General features: G+C 48.3%; 1 protein-coding gene across 1 annotated transcript in view; it reads right to left on the bottom strand.

The window, feature by feature from the left end:
• Coro2b (coronin 2B) overlaps positions 1-21491 on the bottom strand; it is a 103986-nt gene that overhangs the window by 51843 nt on the left and 30652 nt on the right. The window contains exon 2 of the mRNA XM_051197706.1: positions 7034-7234. Within this exon, the coding sequence (XP_051053663.1) occupies positions 7034-7234 (201 nt within the window). The remainder of the gene's footprint in view (positions 1-7033; positions 7235-21491) is intronic.

The raw sequence follows: 21491 nt of genomic DNA on the forward strand, positions 1-21491 counted from the left end.
GGATCCAAGTTTCCCAGCATGGTGCTGAAGCCCAAGTCCTTGCATTATGGCTGAAGAAATGAAGTCAACGTGTCTGGCTTCCTCTCCAGGACCCCTTCCCTGTCTCGCTCTGACAAATGGCACCATCCCTTCATCCCTCTATCTGGTCTCCTCGCCTTTGTCTAGCACATGGTAGAATCTCCCTAGAGTAACAGCGACGGGACATTTATAATCTATATTATAAAATCACATCTGTACCTCACATTGCAGGAAGGAACCTGCCCATGCACACGGTAAACAGCTCAGGGGGAATATGACTTGGTGGACTTGGATATCTGGAAATCCCCACTTCACAGAGAGACAATGATGAGGGAAATATGAAGGAAGTGATAAGGAAAGAAACTCTGAGACAAGGCTGACAATCCGCCTAGAGGGACACAACACAATTTTGGAATGGGTGACTGATTGTTTCTGTTCTAGTATAGAATATACAAACTGGTTGATGTCATGGAAAGGTATATTCAGATTTGGGGACCAGAGTCCTCTGACTTCCCCAACTGCTGGCTCTCAGGATAGCGATGCAGTTTAAAAATCCCTTCCTGTTTCTTCTTAGTGACTTCTGCAGAGCCAGGCAGCATGAGGTCTGTATTCCAATCACAGTAATACAGAATGCGCCTGCAGAAGAACCCCTTTCTAACCCTCCTGTGAGGCAGCCAGGCATGCATCCTGGAGAGCTGGGGCTTTAGATTCTAGCTGTACAGTCTTGGGGGAGTGGATTTCTTTGTACTTCTGTCTCCTCCTCTGTAAAATGGGGAAAACAACTGCATTTTTAGTGTGTTACACTCTCAAAAAGTTTCCAGGTGACAACTATACAGTTCTCACTTGGCTATGGGAAGAATCTAGACACTTGATATCCAGGCTAAGGTCCTTCCTGCCCACTAGCTGGTGCTTAGTAAGTGGCGAGTATCTGTGCTTCCAGCCCTGGTCTTCTTGGGGTTTGGTTCAGCCCTGGGGAGTGCAGCAAGAAAGGGGTGGGGCACTGGGTGGCCGGATGGCTGATGAGGTGCTGGGCACAGTGCCTAAGTTCTGTAATATTCATAAGGCCCAGGCCAGCTGTGCCAAGCAATCAGGGCGCTCACTGCTTGCCCATCTGCAACTTAACATTCCGCTCCTGAGAGGCAGAGAGCTGGTAGCTGCATGTTAACTAGGAAAACATCAGGAGTTGGCCACCACAGCAGAGGCTGAGCGAGAGCCCAGGAAGACTGGCCACTCCTCCAAAACCCACTCAGAGCCAAAAGAACCCATCATCTTCACAGTACTGGCAGTCATGGATGCAGATGTAGGGGAGCTGGCTTTAGTCAACTCCTGCCCCAGCCTGGAAGCTGATCTCAGATGTAGCTCAAGTTGTCTGTGCAGCCTCAGTTTCCCCTCGTGGAAGACGGAGATGGCTCCCTGAATTCCAAGAGGATTAAGTAAGACTGAGTTCCTTCCTGCCATTACAGCTGTCCGCAGTTTTTGTGGACAGGGCCTACCTTTGAGGGTGTCTCCTGTAGACCAGGCTGGCCTCAAACCTTGAACATCTCCATCTCCCAAGTGCTAGGATTAGAGCCATGCCCTACCATGGGATGGACCAGGGCCTTTCAAATGCTAAGCAAACATTCTCCCAGTTGATTTGTAGTCTCAGCTCTCTATTTTCGCCCCCTGACACAATGCTTTTTTCTACACATAATGCTTTAAGTGCTCATCACAAAACAAAATCACAGAGAAAGAAGAAAATTTAAAATGTAGAGCTAATCACTTTTAACACTACCGTCCTTTGGATCTTTTCTAGATATATAGGTGTTTTAAATGAGACCAAGTATGCATTTCCTTTCAAATCAGCACAGCACAAATAGTTTTCTCTCATTAATGTCCTTCTGCACAAGTGATGTCCAAAATATGATCTGGGATCTTCTGATCCAGATATTTCAGTTGGTCAGGGCACTTGCTGCCAAACCTGGCAACTTGGGTTATCATATTCCTGTGCCCACATAAGTGTCAGGGAATGGCCAACCGTGGCAGGCTGTCCTCTGACCTGCACATGCATGCCATGACAGTTGCAGGCCCCTCCTGGGGTGGTTTGGATAGAAATGGCCCCTATAGAGTCATATGTGTGAATACTTTACCCATAGGGAGTGTCACTATTAGGAGGTGTGGCCTTGTTAGAGGAAGTATATCTCATATATGCTCAAGCCACGCCCAGTGTGGCAGTCTCTTGCTCTTTCTCCAGAACCACATCTGCCTGCCTGCCGCCATGTTCCACCATGATGATATTGGCCTAAACCTTTGAACTGTAAGCCAATCCCAGTTAAATGTTTTCCTTTATAAGAGTTGCTGTGGCCATGGTGTCTCTTCACAGCACTAGAAACCCTAGCTGAGACACCTACCATAAATAAAAATCCAGGGGCTCAAAACTACTTTGGGCACATCACTCACTCTACATGCCTGCTTGTCCACTCTAATGAGTTTATGGCATTTTAAAGCAACTTCTCATGTGAAACTGCCACGGGCTGAATGCAGACGCAGATGTGAGAGTTCAGCTGTCCTCTATCAAACCAGAGGAACATTAAAGGGACTTTGAAAAGCAGAAACAATGCTATGCTATTCTTCTCACCCATTTTATTATTATTATTTTTTCTTTTAGTGCTGAGAATCTAACCAAGAACCTTCTACATGCTAGGTGGGCACTCTACCACCCAGGCCCATCTGGAAACCCATATTAACTGTTGTGGCTTTAGAAAATATTATTTCTCAATAAAATATTATTTTTCATAAAAATATGTTTTCCAGGAGTATGTGAAGTGACATTGCTATTGCTTTAGTTTACTGGTACATATTTTAAGGATTTTAGTTTTAAAGACAGGGTCCCATCCACCCCAGGATAGCCTCAGACTCACTATGTAGTGGAGAATAACTCTGAACTTTTGATACTCCTGCTTTTACCTCCTAACAACTAGGAGAACTACAAGCCCGAGCCACGGGCACCATAGTGGCTCTACACAGCAAGGCTTCACGCATGCTAGGCAAGCGCCCTACCTACTGAACTACATCTCCAGTCCCAGGTGATTCCATGTTTGTGATTAACACGCTGTGACGATAGATGTAATACAAGTAAATGAACGGCCTCTAGAATTCCTCATCATCCACAAGTATGGGAAGTGATCTGGGGACTGTAACAGGGCCTGTCTGGACGACCACGGAACCCACGAGAAGGGAGTGTTGCTACCTGCTTCCTCCATGACAGGCCTGCAGGGTGCATGCAAAATTTCACTGTTATAGCAAGCCTGTGAATCAGGGTACCCACTCCATGTGAGTGGAACCCCAGGAATGTGGACAAATGAAGGAGAGAGAGAGAGGGAGAGAGAGGGAGGGAGGGAGGGAGGGAGTTTCCAGGGAGGGTAACTTCTCTGTATAGAGTGCAGAATTTAGAAGCTTTTAAGTAATTTGTGATAGTTTGAATAAGAATGGCCCCCACAAACTCAATGTTTGAATGCTTAGTCACCAGAGAGTGGAACTCTTTGGTAGGATTAGAAGGATTAGCTGTGGCTTTATTGAAGGAAGTGTGTCACTGGAGGTGGGTTTTGAGGTTTCAAAAGTCTGTGCTAAATCCAGTCCTGTCACTCTGCTTGTGGATGGGGATGTAGCTCTCAGCTACTTCTCCAGCACCACATATGCCTGCTAACCATGCTCCCTGCCATGATGATAATGGACTAAGCCTCTGGAATATAAGCACACTCCAACTAAATGTTTTCTTTTATAAGCATTGCCTTGTGTTTCTTCACAAGCGATAGAACAGTGACTAAGACACAACTTCACAGAGAATTTTTTTTTTTTTTTTTTGTTTTTCCAGACAGGATTTCTCTATGTAGCTTTGGAGCCTATCTTGGCACTCACTCTGTAGCCCAGGCTAGCCTGGAACTCACAAAGACCCCCCTGCCTCTGCCTCCTGATGCTGGAATTAAAGGTGTAAGCCACCACCGGAGAATTTTTTTTTAACTGATGAAAATAATAATAACAACAATAAATCTGGAGGTTAAAGATTCTGCAAACAAGCTGGGCATGGTGGCACACACCTTTGATCCCAGTGCTCAGGAGGAGGAGGCAGGCAGATCGATGTAAATTCAAGATCCACGTAGGGAGTTTCAGCCCAGCCAGAGCTATATGTAGTGAGATCCTGTTTCCAAAAAAGTAAAAGAAAAGCTGCAAATATTAAACAAGTGTGTGTATTTGTTAGAGCAGGGTACGTCTGTGTGACTTAGATAGGTCTTAGACATGTGATTCCCCTACTCTACCTCCTAAGTGCTGTGATCCCAGTTGTGTCGCCATGTCTGCTAACCTTTTTTTTTTTTTTTTTTTTTTTTTTTTTTTAAAGACAATGTCTTGCTATAGTCCTGGCTAGCTGGAACTTAATACACAGCCCAAAAGCAATTGTAGGATGACTCTGCTTCCTCAGTGCTGAGATCATAGGCTTGTGCCACCACACCCATCTGCGAACATTTTAAATCCACCTGAAGACAATTCGGCTGAACAGATTCTTGGGGTGGGATGCTGGCTGGTGTCTTAGAATTGAATAGGCATCTCCCAGCTACTCGGCTCACTTGATCTCACCAAGGGTTCTGTATCCCACAGTTTTGGGCATTCTCTACTAAATGTGTGTCTTCTGCAAATTGCTTATGTAGGTCTTTTGTCCATTTCCCTTTTGTACTGATTTTTCTGGAACTCTCTATGTTCCAGAACACAAACCTTTCATTTGTTGCGTACTGAAAATATTCTGCTCAAGCACGTGGTTTCCTTTTCATTTTGTTTGGGCACCTCATTGTAGTACAAGAACTAGTAGCTTACAAATATAGTCTATTGTATCATTCATTTCCCTGATGGTTTGGGGAGATGCTTTGACATATCATGCCCTTCAACACAGCATGATTTTAAAGGTGTTCTCCTGCTGCCAGTGAGATGGCTCAGTGGATGCAGGTGTGGCCAGCCCTTAATGACCTGAATTCCATACCTGGGACCCATATAGTGGAGGGACAAAACCAGCTTCTGAAAGCTGTCTTTTAACCCTACACATTCACCATGACACACACCACACACACACACAACATACTCCATACAAACACAGCTCACACAAACCACATACACACAAACCATACACATGTACACATGCCTCATACATATGTACACACCAAACACTACATATACACCACACACATACCACATACATACACACCTACCACACACACCACACATACATAAACACACACCACACATGCACACACATACACACACCACATTCACACGCACATACAGTAAACAATACACACAACACACATATGCATACACCATACACACATACCACATACATACACATATACACACATAAGCTATATACACATACTCCACACGTACACATACCACATATACTTACACACCACATACACACCACACATACACGCACATACACGTATACATACCACTCATACATCATAGTCACACACACACCATACACACATGCACACCACATACACACAACACACACATCACACATATGCACAAACCACTCACACATCACACATACACACACTACACATACAACACAACACAGACACACACATAAGTACACATATGCACACTGAAAGTAAATAACTGCAATTTAAAAATTAATACTAAGAACCTTTTGAAATGTTTCCCATTTTTCCTGATAGACCAGCACCCCTCTTACACTCCCTTTTTTCCTTTCTCTGGTAAGAATCTCACTTCTGGACCTGCTCCAACCTCCTAAGTGCTGGCGTTATGGGTGAATACCACCTGGCAGCCTCTCTCCTCTTCTCTCTTCCTCTTCCCTTTCCCCTTGCTTCTCCCCCACTTAAACATTTATATCTTGGTTCCATCTAGAACTTTTGCTGTACAAGAAGGCACCAAGTATCGATGTTTGTAAGAACATGATATGGTGCAGGCAATGGGCATATCCCATTCATCCCAGGGGTCCACAGGCCTCCACAGCTGCCTGGAGCTGAGCTAGCGCCCAATGGCAGAGGTTTGAGGCCATCTGGCTTGGAAAGGGAGGCAAGCTGTATTTCAGAGGTCCACAAGCAAAGCTGCCAACTTCACCAAGGAAGGAACAACCCATCTCTAGTGTGTGGCTCACGAATGACTGTCACCAAGGTACCACTGCAGTGCAGCTCCTGAGCAACACTCGTGTCTGTGGCCACTTGAGGCCAACGTGGTCAGTGCAGGGAGAAGAGCTACAACCCCGCTTTACCAATACAGTGAAACAAAAGAGAGGCATGTAAGGAAGGCCTCCTGGCTGGCAGGTGTGAAAGCCAGTACCTCCAGCCCCTGAGTCACTCCTGAGACCTTCCTGAGGTCTAGCTCTGTCCTCAGGTCCACTGTAGCTGGCCCTGTGGTGGGTGGGAAAGAGGATGCGTCTTACCAAGTCCCCAAAGCTGTGCCCCCTCTGTAGGAGGAAAGCCTGGAAATTGCCCCTGCTACCAGCTGATAGCATTTCTAGAATCAGTGTTTCTTTCTATAAGCACCTCCTCCCTGGAGCAGGGATGAGTCAGGCCAGGATTGGGAGGGAGCTCAGGCATAAACAAGAGAGACTGACAGCAAGCACTTTGCCTGAGGCTTGTGACCTCCCACAGGCCTCCTGGGACTGTGCCTGAATGACTACAGTATCAAAATTGCTGCAGTAGGCTTTGTGGGTTTAACCTGCAGCAGTCACATAATCAGCCAGGTGGTGAAAGCCTCCAGGCAGGAAGTGGGCACCACAGCCCGGCAGATGGTGGCTGCCTCCCAGCAGAGGGAGGTTCCCAAAGCACCCATAGCTGTCTCTGTTTTCCTCCTGCTCTATACCAAAAGAACACTGAGACAGAATGACAGAAGCCAAGCTGGCTCTAGGGACAGTGCGTTCCAGTTCTCCAGGCAGAGGACCAGCTGCACAAAAAACAGACACGTCTCAGGCCCCCAGGTCCAGCCTACTCTCCTTCCAAGTCTCAGGGAAACCAGGGCCACCTACCTGCTCCAGGGGGATGACAAGGAAGGAGCCACCTCCTGCACTCTCCGTGACGATGGCCAGGAAGCGGGCATTGACAGCACAGAAGTGGTTGTCGTGTACGTTCTTGGTGATGGGGATCCCATCAAAGCAGTGCTCCCGGTTGGCCACCTTCCCGTACACGTTCCTGAACTTGGAACTGCGGTACTGAGGTCGCCAGGACATCTGCAAGAGACCGACAGAGGCACGGTTAGGCTGATTATTCATGAAGGAGCTGGGCAGGGCACTGGAGAGTCAGAGATGCAGGGAGCAAGTGGTCCCTGGGGCTCACCTTCATGGAGGGATGAGAGGTGATGGAGCCACCAATAATACGGGGGCTGTAGAGTGATGGCTGTTTGCTGAGAGGGGCTCTCTGATACAGAGCCCAGCAGGAGGACATTCACAACTTTCCTGTTTGTTGTTCACATGCCCAATAATATTCTAGAAAAAGTTTAGGGCCCTCTCACTACCAGAGTAGTGGCTTGTGACACAGCAAGCCAGCCACACATGTGACAGTGTCCTGACTGTCCAAACTCATTTCAGTCAGCCTTGGAGATTAAGTGGGCTGGGTGTTCAGAGAGGCTAAGGACAATGTCAATGGCAGGGGTCAGAACACCACCTTATGCTCGAGGAAGTAAGCCACCACATTTCATCGGCTCCCCCTCTGATTCTTTCTAGAGTTTCTCTCTTATGAGCATGCCTTCAAAAACCTTAGTTCTACATTGCATCATTGCTACCATCACCACCATCATGGCTACCATCATGCACAGAGCAGTTAAATGGCTGCTACAAGGCCACACCACACAGCAGAGTATGCTGTATGGGAAGGCACTGACCGTTGCGCCTTTGAGTCTGGAATGAAGTCCTTGATGTGGGACCCTAAGATCACCTAGATCAGAATCACTGAAGGTGGGACAGGTCTCTGCAGTTCCTGGGTCCCAGGCTCAGTCTAGCAGTCAGAGCAATATTTTTAAGAGTCCAACACTCAGTGTGCTGTCCCAGTTTCCTTGCCCACCCCTAAATGACACAGAAGCACCCTGAAGTTTGAAAGTCTTGTTCTAGTAGGTTCTCCTCAGCCCACCCTACCCAGTGTTCACACTCCAGGCCATGCAGGCAGCAGGTTCAAATTTGATGTGTGTGGGGGGTGAGTGAGTGGAGCACCCATGGTGGCCTTTTATGGGATGGCGCCTCTGACAGGGAAGCCCTACCAGTGCAGGCATGAGCCCAGCTGGAGCACACACAGTAAGGTCCTGTGCGTGACACCACACCTGGCTCACAAGCTCTGCACTTGATCTTAGCCAAAATGTCAAGAAGGCATCTTTTATTTTTCAACAGGTCTCAAATAGCCCAGGCTAGCCTGTAGTCTAGGATAATCTCAAGATTTGATCTCCTGCCTCTACCTCCTAAGTGCTGGGATTACAGGTAAGCACTACCACATCCAGCAAGGGGGTGAAAGTTTGTTTTCGTTTTGTTTTTTTTTGGACAGGATCTTTAGCTGTTCTAGGACTCACTATGTAGACCAGGCTGGCCTTGAACTCACAGAGATCCACCTGCCTCTGCCTCCCGAGTGCTGGGATTAAAGTTGTGTGCCGCCACACCTGACTAAGAGGTGAATTTTTTAATTTTAGCTGTTGTATGTTTATCTTAATTTATATTAGAAAAATATAACACAAATTCCAGACTCTTGATGTCACAGATACTTTTGTGAATGGGTGATAATGAGGCTAAACAAGGAAGAAAGGGAAAGATAGATCAGAAAACAAAACAAAACAAGGTGTGAAAATATACTATGGGTCTGTCACCTGCTTAGTAAGAGAGCCATCTGAGAGGGAAAGTATAGAAATCACACTCTCTCTGCCTAGAACATTCTAGGCTCAACAGTTCCATAGGGGAGGTGCTATAATTGCCCATTCTAGCTTCTTCCAGTGCTGCTCTGGTTGAAAACAGCATGCACTCCCCCCCCCCCCCCCCGCCACACACAGCCATAGTTCAACCCCAGGGCCAGCTTCAGAGCTGACCTTAGACCCTTTCTTGCTGCTGATATAGCCCTCAGACCAGGTTCTTCTTCTCCAGGGCCAGATTCTTCCTGGGGACAGCAGGAAGAGGGACCAGGGCATGTTGTTCCTGGCCTGACCAGCGAGGGTTCTGCAGTCAGGAAGCCCTGTCAGGTCCCTGGCCTGATGATGGCCCAGCCCCTCCCACATCCTCAAGGGAGCCCCATACAGTGGAAGGCAGAGAGCTGAGACCATCCTCCTATGCCCCACCCACCATCATCCTACACCAGTGCCTCCCCTGGCTGGGTCCTGAAGACCACATTGGGAGGCTTCCTGGGGCTTCCAGAGAAGGTAACCAGACTGGACTGGAATCTACACAGACCCAACATTCAAGTCCCATCCTCCTGCACAGCAGCTGTGTGACTTGGATAAGACTCTGAACTTCTCTGTGCCCCCTCCATCTGCTTCTACAGAATGGAGGCTAATATCCCCTTCAACATGTAGGCAGAGTCTGCACCAAGCTGCCCAGCCCATGCCCAGCACAAGGCATGATGACCTCAGGCTCTCCTGAGCCTCCCACATCTACATTCACCCCAGATACTCCTGGGGAGTTCTCTGCAGCACCATCTCAGCTGACATCACCTCCACTGACACCTGCCCACTTTCTCCCTTCCCTTTTTTTCCATTCTCTCCCACTCTGTCCTTTTCACTCAGCTTCCAGCTCTCAGGTGCAGTGACAGATAAGGAATCTATGTGGCTGGCTCTTGACAGGCATGCTGACATGCTGCCTCTTCCTCCTCTTTCTAGAACATGTAGCCCAGGCTGGCCTCAATTTGATATGTAGCTCAAGATAACCCTGAACTCCCAATCCTCCTGCCTATATCTCCCAAGTGCTGGAGTTACAGGTGTAGGGTACCACACCCAGTTTCTGCACTGCTGGGGATCAAACCTCAAGTTCATGCATGCTAGGTATGCACTCTACCAGCTGAGCTGCAATCCTAGCCCTACTTTTGCATTTATTAACTTTCTGGCATGGACCCTATATAGCTTTGGCTGGTCTCAAACTCTCCATGTTTGATTAAACAGAGTCACTTTATAAACAAGGCTAGTTCACAGCTGAGGCTGAGAGCTGAGCTGGGCAGATCTATCTGTGAAATGTGGTCCTTGCTCTCTATAATGTTTGGGACTCTGTTCAGAGATCCTTCAGGGTAGGGGTCCTTCCTCTTCAAGGGTGAGAATCTCTGGGAGTCTTTGAGACAGGACACAGCAAGGCTACATAGTTACGGTCATGCAGACCTAGGCAGGGAAGCCTTCTAAATGATGGAGGTGCCATGTGTGCGTGTAAGGGAGGGGACATCTGTGCTGCCCAGGGGATAGAAGGAACAATGTTAACTCTCCCTGGCGCTATGGTCTTACATTGGACCCTACACTTTGGTCCCTAGAGCCAGTGGGCCTTCAAACTGCTGCCTTAAAGATGAGAGCTTGGCTCCCTGTCTCTTGGCAGTGAAAAGGGGGAGCTGATAAGATATCCCTGGGGAACTTAGTGACAGGTCTTGGCTGCCTTCTCCCCTCTTCAGGAGATGACATCTTTGGATTACCACTAAGGGGGTTGGGGAGGCTTGCTGGTGGGCACTGTGACATCGCTGTTGAAGAGAGAAGAAGCATACCTCAGCACTCAAATAATGAGAACACTTTAGCACTGTCAATCATAAGGAGGAAAGCAGGCATTGCATCACCTTGCCTATAGAGAAGCAGGCATCCACGTGCCCAGCGCATGTTCATGCATGCATGTGTGTGCAAGCATGCTCTCTTGTGCATGCTCATGCTCATGGAGTCACATCCCCTCCTGAGCCTCAGAAACACTTCAAGGAGCCTCACCAGCTGAAGGCCTTGAAACTGGAGCAGCAAATTTCTGAGTGAACTTCATGTTGCTGAGAAAATAAAAGGGCTTTGTGTGAGCACCCCTCTGGTAACTCCTGGTGTTCCCTGCTTGGCCCTCACTGCCTTGCAGAAAGAATCTGAGTTAGCAAGAAAGGGGGCCCGTCTTCATGAGCCTTAGCCAACAATTCCCTGGCAAGAGCCTCTGTTCTCCCAACTCACAAGGACTCAACCTCATCCTAGGAGACAGTGTTGTATTCCACATGGCCTTTTGACTCAGAGTGCTACTCAGAAAGAGCGGCTTACTCTGGGAATGGCAAGGTAGCCAGCTGCTCCCCTTGCAGGGCACATTGAGCCCCAGGGCTGGCAACAAGGCAGGGGATACAGCTGAGGGAAGATGGTGGAGGAGAGAGGGGAAGGGAATATAAAGGGGAACGGACTTTGTGTCTTCATATTTGCATGTTTGTATGAGTACATGTATGGGCGTGCCAACCTCTGCTAGCATTCATTCCTCAGAAACTTTTCACGGCTTTTTAAAAAGTGTGTGTGTGTGCTGTTTATTCCTATTTTCATAGGTGTGTGTGTGTGTGTGTGTGTGTGTGTGTGTGTGTGTGTGCGTGTGTGTGTGTGTGCGCGCGCCTGTAGAAGCCCAATCATCTTCCATGGCTGTTTCACCTTATTTAATGGCAGGGTCTCTCAATCAAACTCAGAGCTCACCGATATGGCTAATTTCCCTAATGAGCTTTCTCTGAGGATCCTCTATTTCTGCCTTCCAAGTCAAGAATTACTGGAGGTTCCCCAAATCCACCTGGTATTTACATGGGTGCTGGGGATTCAACCTCTGGTCTGCACACATTCCCACTGATGGCTGCACCTTTCCCTAAGCAACTGGTCCTGGGCTGTGAAAGAAAGCTAGCTAAGAGTGGAGTAAGGCAGAGAGTGGAGAGCAGTGTCCTCCATCTGCTGTACTGGGGCGGGAAGCAAGTTTCTTTGTTGGACATAATGTGTGTGGAATAGCAAGCAGGCCTGGCTTCGGGTTCCCACCCTGCCTTCCTACGTGATTGACTGTAACCCATGAGCTGAAATAAACCCCTTTCTCCCTAAGTTGCTTTTGGTCACAGTGTTTGTCACAGCAACAGAATGGAACTGGAGCATTGCTCTTTCAAGAACTAGCATTCCCTTACCCAGAAAAGGATGGGACTGTCAAAGCAATGTTCAAACACTCCCAGCTTTGACACCCCAACTGGGAGAGTTTGCAGCAATGCAACAGCCCAGAGGAGGATTTAGTGCAAGAAGGATTGGCTAGCTTAGCCTTCACATGAGGGCAACAGAGAAACCACCCTAACCTAGAGGCATCCTGGTCACACCAAGAGGAGTAGGAAGCCACCTCTGGCTGTCCGTGATCTCGTGGATAAGAAGGAAAACGGGCTGGGTGTGTGTGCCTTGATTGTTGGCACTTTGGGTCTCACATTTTAACAAGCTGTATGGGTTGGAGGTGGTGGCAGGGCACAGGAGACTCAGGGGCTTCAAAATTGGGATCTGGAAGGAAAGAGAATACTTCAGAACAGCTGGATGAGTAAAAGATGGCTTTAGGTAAGTCAGGATGGCTGGGGGGGGGCACAGCTAGGGCAGCCTAGCATGCACCCCTCATAGTATACCTCTGATGGGTGTGGAAGTGTGAGAGTCACAGGCCACCAGGAAGATGCCATGTGAGGATACAGATAGCATAAGGGGCCATGAAGAGCCATCCTGGGCCTGGGTAAGATGGTCATAGAAACTAGGGCCCAGCAAGGTCAACAAAGGCCTTGTTGGAAATGGCTTTTGCTAGCAGAACCAGGAGGAAAATGAAACAGGAGTTAGCCAACTGCAGATGCCCAGACACCCAGGATAGGACAGAATGGTTACTTCAGTGGACATCTGCCAGGACATGTTAAGGGTGGGGCAGAGCCAGGCTTCATCTTTCCCCCTGCCCCTTTCAGGCATGCAAGCAGAAGCCAAATCACCACAAAGAGCCTAGACCTTCACATGATAATGTGGATTCAGGCTGGCTCCACTAACGGCACATGTGTTTATCCAGGTCATCTGCAGGCAGAGCTCATCTGTATCGTTGCACAATGGAGTTGGGAGGGATCATATGGGACACGAAGGCTGCTCAAGGGACAGTGTGAATGTTGTCCCTGGAGTCATGAAGAAGGAGCCCCAGGCGCAGGAGGCCAGGGCAGGGTCATCATCTTATCCCAGAAGTCCACTTGAGCAGACAAGATCAACTGGAAGAGCTGTGTGCTTGCTGGCTCTGCTCTCAGGGGCAGGAGGGTGGCGGCCAGCTACTCTCACTACTCCTAACTGAAGGTGGGCACAGTGTGTTTCTAGCAGACTGCAGAGGTACTGAGGATGCCCACTGCAACCCTGGCCATTCCCAGGTGTTTCAGAAGCTGGCCCACATTAGGCTAGCAGAGGCAGCCCATTCCAGGAAACTCCAGGGAGGCCTTTCTCTCCCAGGGGTGCTGGAATTTCTTCAGGTTAGTGCTTTGTAAACCTGTCCCATTGGGGCGTTACCACCCAGCATATGCAATGCATCTGGGCCACCATCTGTCTGGCACTCCGTATGCACCATGGGGTCTGGCTATGCTTTGAGGTTGGTAGAATTTAATTTCTCTATAGAACCATCAGTTGTCATTTGTTAGCATCGAGGATGTTTGGGAATGCTAAAGTGAGACATAGCTGGTCCAAACCCCAGCACTGCCTTATAAACCTTATGTTTGTTCATTAACTTTGGGGGGGGTTCTCATTTGTGGAAATGGGGTACATGGACCTGAGGAGATGGCTCAGTCAGTGAAGTGCTTGCCAGACAAGCAGGAGGTTCTATGTTCAATCTCTAGAACCATTGTGAAAACACAAACAAAACAGACAAACAAATAAAATCCCTGTGAGCATGGTGGTATGTGTTCCTAATTCTAGTGCTAGGGAGTGGAGACAGGTGGATTTATGGGGTTTGGAGACAAGCCTGATTGATGATCCTCAAGTTCTAGTGAGAGAATCTGTCTCAAATAATAAGGCAGACAGCTCCTGAGGAGTTAACACCTGAGTGTACCTGCATACATACACCTACACACACATACACACACACATACACACACACACACACACAGTTGCATGCACACATGCACACACATGTATACACACACTGCACACACACAGTTGCATGTACACACACACACACACACACACACACAGGAAATCTGCTGGGGACGAGGTGGGGAATATCTTCTTTTTTAAATGAACAATAGAAAAGAGACAAACAAGAAAAGTTTCTCCACACACCAAGGCACAGCTTCCTGTCTTTGTTTGCATTTGACAATGTAAAGTCTGGAGCTGGAGCAGCCATCTTGGGGCCAGGAGGTAACAAGCATACACCGGAATAGCAAGCACAAGGATAAGGCAGACCGAAAGGGTTAACAACAACAACAACAAAGCCCATACAAGCCAACAGGTGCTTCCCCTGCTAGGGGCACAGGAAACCAAGTTCCTCCCAGCCCTCTGAAGAGGCCCTCAGTGAGCTGATACAGTGGCCTGTGCCTGGACACATGTTACACAGCACAGGGTCAGAACCATGATGACTGGGACAAACAGCAGGTGACCTTCCCCTTCCTACTCCTTGCCCCACAGAGCCGCCCTTTGGGACCGTGTCCATGCTGAGCCTTGCAGAGCAATTGCTTCCTCTTCTTCATCCCACTGATGCCCTCTAACTACAGAAGCCTGGAGGAGGAAAGGCAAGATGGAGCACACAAGGGCAACACTGGTGACCGGCATGCCTGCCCACGGCCACCTCTAACCCGATGGGGCTGCTGCCTCTGGCATGGCTAATCCATTCTTTTTGAGTTCTGGCTCTTTTCCCTACAGGTATGACTGACTTTCTGACACTGCTATTTACAAAGTTACAAAGAGAAAAAAAAAAAATCATAAAATAACGTATGATGTTTTAGGTAAGTTTAGGATTTGTATTGGGTTGCATTCATAGCTGCTCTGGGTCTCATGAGATCTGTGAGCTGCAGGTTAGGCGCACTGGCTAGATGAAGCGCCAGCACATATGAGCATGCCCAACATCTCTTCCCTGTGAGCTGGGATCACGGTCATCAGGTCAGATCCTTGTGACCTGACCCTATCCCTGGTTCCTTCTGTAAGCACCAGGAGTCCCCAAGGATCATTCTACATGCTTTGTGGTAGGTTGAATGAGGATGACCCCCACCCCATAGGCTGATATATTTGTACGTTTGGTCCACAGTTGGTAGAACTGTTTGGGAAGGATTAGGAGGTGTGATGGAGTATGGGGCAGGCAGGCTTTGAGGTTTCAAAACCCGTGTCATTTCCAGTTAGCTTGCATTCTCATTCTCTCTCTCCCTCCCTCCCTCCCTCCCTCTCTCTCTGCCTTCTGCTTGTGGATTGAGATGTGAGTTCTCAGTACTGCTCCTGTGACTGCCTGCCTGCCTGCTGTCATGCTCCCCCATGATGGCCATGAACTCTAACCCTCTGGAACTGAGAGCCCCCAAATAAAGACAAAGGTAACTAAGTCACACACCCTCTCCTCCCTGTCCTGGCCACAGGCTTTTCTCTCTGATATTCTCAAATCCAAGGTGTGGTCCCTTGAGAGCCACACTGTTGTCGCTCTGCAGACTGGCTTCTGCCACTAAAGTCTCTACTGACCCTATGCATGCATTTGGGACCCCAGCCTCCAGGGAACAAGGAAGTGTGAGTCTCCCTGTGACAGTGGCAGTGACAGTTTCCAGCTCATGGTTTGCAGTCTGGGCTGTGTTTCAGCTCCTTCTTGTTCCTACCAGGTGATTTGCTTCTGGATTTAGCCCGGACAACTGAACAGGGCAGACCAACGAGGAGCTTCCCAAACCCTCCTGAGCTCCCAACCTTGTGCCATCCTTAGGCATTAAAACACTCCTGGGTGTCCGTTGTGGAGCTCTGTGACCAGCTCAGGGCTGCTCTGCCTACTCCTCACACACTCTGGAGCTCCCTGGTGTCTTCTCAGTGGCCTCATCACCCAGGGGCTTCTCCACATACCCTGACCTACTACTCATCATTCTTCCTTGCCCCATGCAGAATGATGTTCCTCCTGCCCTCTTCTGCGCCCCCGTCTGCAGTTCTGTCTCTACACCCCACAGGAAACAGTGTCTCCCTGGACTCAACAACCTTCAGACAGGATGGAAGCGATAGTGGTGGAGATCTCCAAAGAGTGGAGAAGTACATCCTTTGGCAGTGGACACAGAAGCCAGGGAAACACTTTTGTCTGCCACTAGCCAGCTGTTAGCAAGGAAGCACTTGTCTTGCTGATCAGGGTGGGTGCTCAGCAGGGAGGGCCCTTGGGTGTACGATTGTCATTACAAGTGTCCACACACACATTGTACAGAAAATGAATCCTGCCTTCCTATTTCTCCTTCCTCTAGCATTGACCCTACAGGTTATTGGTGCTGGTGAGGGCTTCACCCTTCTTAGAAGCTTCATGGAGGGCTGGTGAGATGGCTCAATAAGGGAGGGTGCTGCTGCCAAGCCTGAGGACCCAAGACCAATCTCTGGTTTTGGGTCTTTATATTGTTTTGTTTTTATTTTGTATTTTAAATTAATTATTGATTATGAGTTCTCTATCTGCATGTACCAGAAGATGGCATCAGATCCTATTACAGGTAGTTATGAGCCACAATGTGGTTGCTGGGAATTGAACTCAGGACTTCTGCAAGAGCAGCTAGTGCTCTTAACTGCTGAGCTGCCTCTCCAGCCCTTGCATATATTATTTATTTAAATTGTTGAAGATTGAGCCATTTGACTTTTTTATTTTCTTTCTTCCTTCCTTCCTTTTTTATATGTGCATTGGTGTTTTGCTTGCATGTATGTTTTTGTGAAGGTGTCAGATCCCCTGAAACTGGAGTCGCAGATAGTTGTAAGCTGCCACCTGATTGCTGGGAATTGAACCCAGGTGCTTTGCAAGAGCAGAGGGTGCTCTTGCAAAGCACTGAGCCATCTCTCCAGCTCTGCCTTTTGGCTTTTGAAGTAGCTAATGTGAAACAATCTATCTGTGAATCAAACATATGGCATCTTTGACTAGATGGTGTTGTTAGGATGGAAGCTGACCTCGGAAAACTAAGCTGGTGCTTACTCATGCTGAGACATGGTTGAGAAATACAATGCCCAAATAACCAATCCCCATCAGCTCCTGATGAGTCCCAAGCATAGTCAGCTGAACCAAGTGAGCAGAGCCAAGGGCTATAAACAATTCCTTTTCTGGGTTGCCCTGGTGAAGCCTGAACTATGAGGACAACAGAGGTGAGCTGTGGCAGGTCTAGGAAGGAGGAGAGATGACCACAGGTCAGGAGGGCATCTCTGAGGGGGAGGAGACACCTTCTAGCCTAAGAATGATGGCTCTGTAGCTTCATGCATTTGTGACAAGCATGGGGAACCACAAATGGAATGGCTTTGACTTAATATAAATTACATCTCAGTAGACTTTTAAAAAACTACCCGGATTAATCATGTGGACAGTGGGACATGACTGGCCTTGCATGTGCAAAGCCCTGGGTTTAATACCCAGGACTGCAGGGGCTCAAACATGCCCACCTCCCATCTCATCCTGACAAGGCCCATAAGTGAGATGTGCTTATTACTTTTCTTGTTGCTATGACAAAATCAGCCTAAGGCACTCAAGGTTTATTTGCACTCTGTCTTAATTAGGGTTTCTTTTGCTGCACAAGACATCATGACCCAAAAAAAAAAAAAAAAAAAAGTTTGGGAGGAAAGGGTTTATTTGGTGCACGCTTCAAATTGTTGCTCATCACTTAAGGAAGTCAGGACAGGAACTCAAAAGGGCCAGGAACCTGGAGGCAGGAGCTGATGCAGACAGAGGGCATGGAGGGGAGCTGTTTACTGGCTTGCTTCCCCTGGCTTTGCTCAGCCTGCTTTGTTATAGAACCCAGGAGCACCAGCCCAGGATAGCACCACCCACCCTGGGCTGGGCCCTCCCCTATTGATCACCGCCTTAGTTAGGGTTTCTATTCCTATGAAGAGACACATTGACCACGGCAACTCTTACAAAGGAAAACATTTAGTGTGGTGGCTCCCTCACAGTTCAGAGGTTTAGTACATTACTGTCATGGCACGAAGCAAGGCGGCATGCAGGTCGACATGGTCTAGAGAAGCAGCTGAATCTTAGACCTTGACTCACAGGCAACAGGAAGTGTTCTTTCTCACTGGGCTGGGCTTGAGCATATGTGAACCTCTATGCCCGCCTCCACAGTGACACACTTCCTCTAATAAGGCCACACCTCCTAAATGTCCCACTCCCATTTTCTTTCAAACCGCCACAATCACTAATTGAGGGACTGCCTCTCATATAGAGGCTCCTTTCTCTCTGATGTCTCTAGCTTATGTCAAGTTGGCACACAAAACCAGCCAGTACAGATTCACAGGGACATCATGGCAGCAGGAACATGAGGTGAACCCGCCCTGCATCCATAGCCAGGAAGCAGAGATGGGTGCTGGAGTTCAGCTGGCCTTCTCCTTTGCATTAATTAGTCCAAGATCCTACTGCATCAGCATGGCACACACAGTTGGAGTGGGTCTTCCCACCTCTGTGAACACAGTCTAGAAACTCCCTCATAGATGTGCCTAGAGGTGTGTCTCCTGTGTGTTTCTGAACCCTGTAAAGCTAATAATATTAACTATCACACAGGACTTTCTGGGACATGGGATTCAGCATGCAGTGCCCCCAGTCAGCCTGCCTACCACTGCCATTGCCATGCAGTGGGCCCTGGGCCCCACAATGAAGCTCCAAGTAGGGTTTCTGGACAAACAGAAGGTTTCTCTGGGCTTCGCCCTAGAACCCACCCTACAGGCCCAAGCTGTCTCTCGGTCCTCCTGATTGGTCACATGGTGGGTGGGAGGGCTGACCTCACCCACCGCTCTTCCCTGGGATAGGTTGAGCAAGATAAGACCATAGATAGAGCACAGTTGTGGGTGGGGTGGACTGGAGGTCACACATGTCAAGTTTTATCACATGTGCCCTTGGCTAGGATTCCCATATGACCTCTGTTGCAGGAGGTGGGGTGACCAATGGTAGGGTGGGCTAAGTTGGGAAGAGGTGAGTTCCTCATCACTGAAGGAATTAAAGAAATGGGAGGGCAGAGCTACGGCTCAATGAGGAAAGTGTGCTGAACGCAAGCTTGAGGGACTGGATTCCCAGCACCCACATAAAAATCTGAGTGTAGTGGTGCATGCTTGCAATCCCCAGAGCTGGAACTACAAGGGTGTGCCATACATCTTGGGTTCTGGGTCTTCAATCATATTTGCATGGCAAGCACTTTGTCCACTGAGCTACGGCCCTAGCCCCCATGTCGTGTTTATTTCAGCTTTTTGTTTGTTTTTATGCAGTGACAGAATGTGCTGGGAAAGTACTCTACACTGCACCCACAGCGCTTAGACCTCTCTTTTAATTGTCTCATTCTGACACTTAAGCATCTGCTTGAGCCTCCTCAGCAAGTTTATACTTGGTGTCACGAATATACATTAAATACATGACTATTAAACTGAAGCACGTTCATGGGCCTCTGAATCTATCTTCATGGCACTGGTGGTCCCTGGTTATTCCTCAAGAAGCAAGGAGAAGGAGGACCCTTCAAGATAAGGACCACATCTGTCAGTCACCTGACACTTGGACAGAGGCCCAGAAGTCCTCCCCTCCTCCCAGTTTCTCCTGAGAAAAAACAAACTCCTGTTACTTTCATGTGGTTTAGATAACGCTTACTCTTTTTGTGGAGGGGTTGAGACAGGGTTTCTCTGTGTAGCCCTTGCTGTTCGAACTCGCTCTGTAGCCAGGCTGGCTTGGAACGCACAAAGATCTACCTGCTTCTGCCTCCTGAGTGCTGGGATCAAAGGCGTGTGCCACCAACACCTGGCTCAGATAAAGCCAGTCTTGAGAGACTACACTACAATGACATATTACAGCAGCATGAAAAGGGACATGACGGAATTAAGGTTAAAGGACAGTGAGGCTAGAGAACCGAGGCAAAGGAGAATGAGGGATTGTAACTCTCAAGTGCTACCTGGAACAGACAGTCCCGTACATCAGAGCTCTGAGCTTCCCAGAAGTCAAAGTGAAAAAGGAAACACAAATTGCTTTCCTTTTATTCTCACCAGCCTGTGACAATGGAACAATGGCCTCACCTATGCCCCTAAAACAGTGGTTCTCAACCAGTAGGTCAAGACCCCTTCTGGGAGTTGGAGCGGTCATGTATCAGATATAGTGCATATCAGATATTTACATTACAGTTCCTAACTGTAGCAAAATTACAGTTAATAGAGTAGCAATGAAATAATTGTATGGTTGGGGATCATCACACCATGAAGGACTGTTTTAAAGGGTCATAGCATTAGGAAGATTGAGGACCACTGCAAAGTAAAGCTGGTGGACAGTCTCTGAGGTTGCTGACTTGGCAGCAAGAGGGTAGATGCCCTGGTCTCCAGACAGGGACCTTGCCTTCTTTGAGCCCATCTCCTATACATTTATGATTCCCCTAGGGGGAAAAATGATCAGGGTACTTCTCTTCCTCAAAAACAAAACAAACAAAATGATGCCCTCCTCTTATCTACAGAATGGCATTGCAAAATCACAGCCCAAAGTAAATGCCCAAATTCAGATTCTGCTCTGCTACCATGCTCCTGGGCAGGGCACACAGCCCCTCTGAGTCTCCACATCCTTATTCCTTATCATGAAGATGCAGAGAGGCCTCGCCCCTGTGCCCAGGATGACTGCACACTGAGCCTCACGACTAGGAGCCCATCCATGCATCGGGCACATCCTAGTGCTCCTCAGCTCCTCCTTGCTCCTGCAGCCCGTAATCCTGCAGGAGCTTCCGTCTGGCTGCAGCCTCCCTTTCTGTGTTTACTGAATCCCTAGCACACTTCTGGATCAGGTTCAAGTGCCACTTGAACTGGGGATCGCTTCTGATTTCTCAATCAAAACAACCAACATTCCCTTGCTCTCTTTTCCCACAGCATAGAATTAAATGTGATACAATCCAGCAACGCATGAAATACTGGCTGGTTTCTCATGCTGGAGGCCTGCCTCCTACTAGCAACTTATCCAATCAGAAAGATGCCTTTCAACTAGTAATTTTTTAAAAGCACATTAAAATTCTTTTACAATTTATTCTATGTGTATGCATGTACACACACACACACACACACACACCACGAGTTGATGATGTTCCTGAATCTGCCATGGTGTGCTTGTGGAGTTCAGAGAAGAACTTGTCAAGCCTGCATTCTGCTGTCACTGCCCAGGAACCCTCCAGATCTAGCAGGATGTCAAGCCTTCAATGGGGACTTGAGACTGAGGCTGCCAGATGTGAATAGGAGAATGTGCCTTAGTCCCTGCTTCCTAAGACTCACCATGAAGACCCCACTTTCATAGCTTAGAAAGTAGGAGTGACGGGGACACAGAGAGGAGACCTGTGTTCATCTGCTCCAGCTCTCCTTGCTGAGCTTGCCGACAGTAAACCCACACACTCACGAGTCCT

This window comes from Phodopus roborovskii, unplaced genomic scaffold, assembly GCF_943737965.1.
Source record: "Phodopus roborovskii unplaced genomic scaffold, PHOROB, whole genome shotgun sequence".
In the NCBI taxonomy this organism is placed as follows: Eukaryota; Metazoa; Chordata; class Mammalia; order Rodentia; family Cricetidae; genus Phodopus; species Phodopus roborovskii.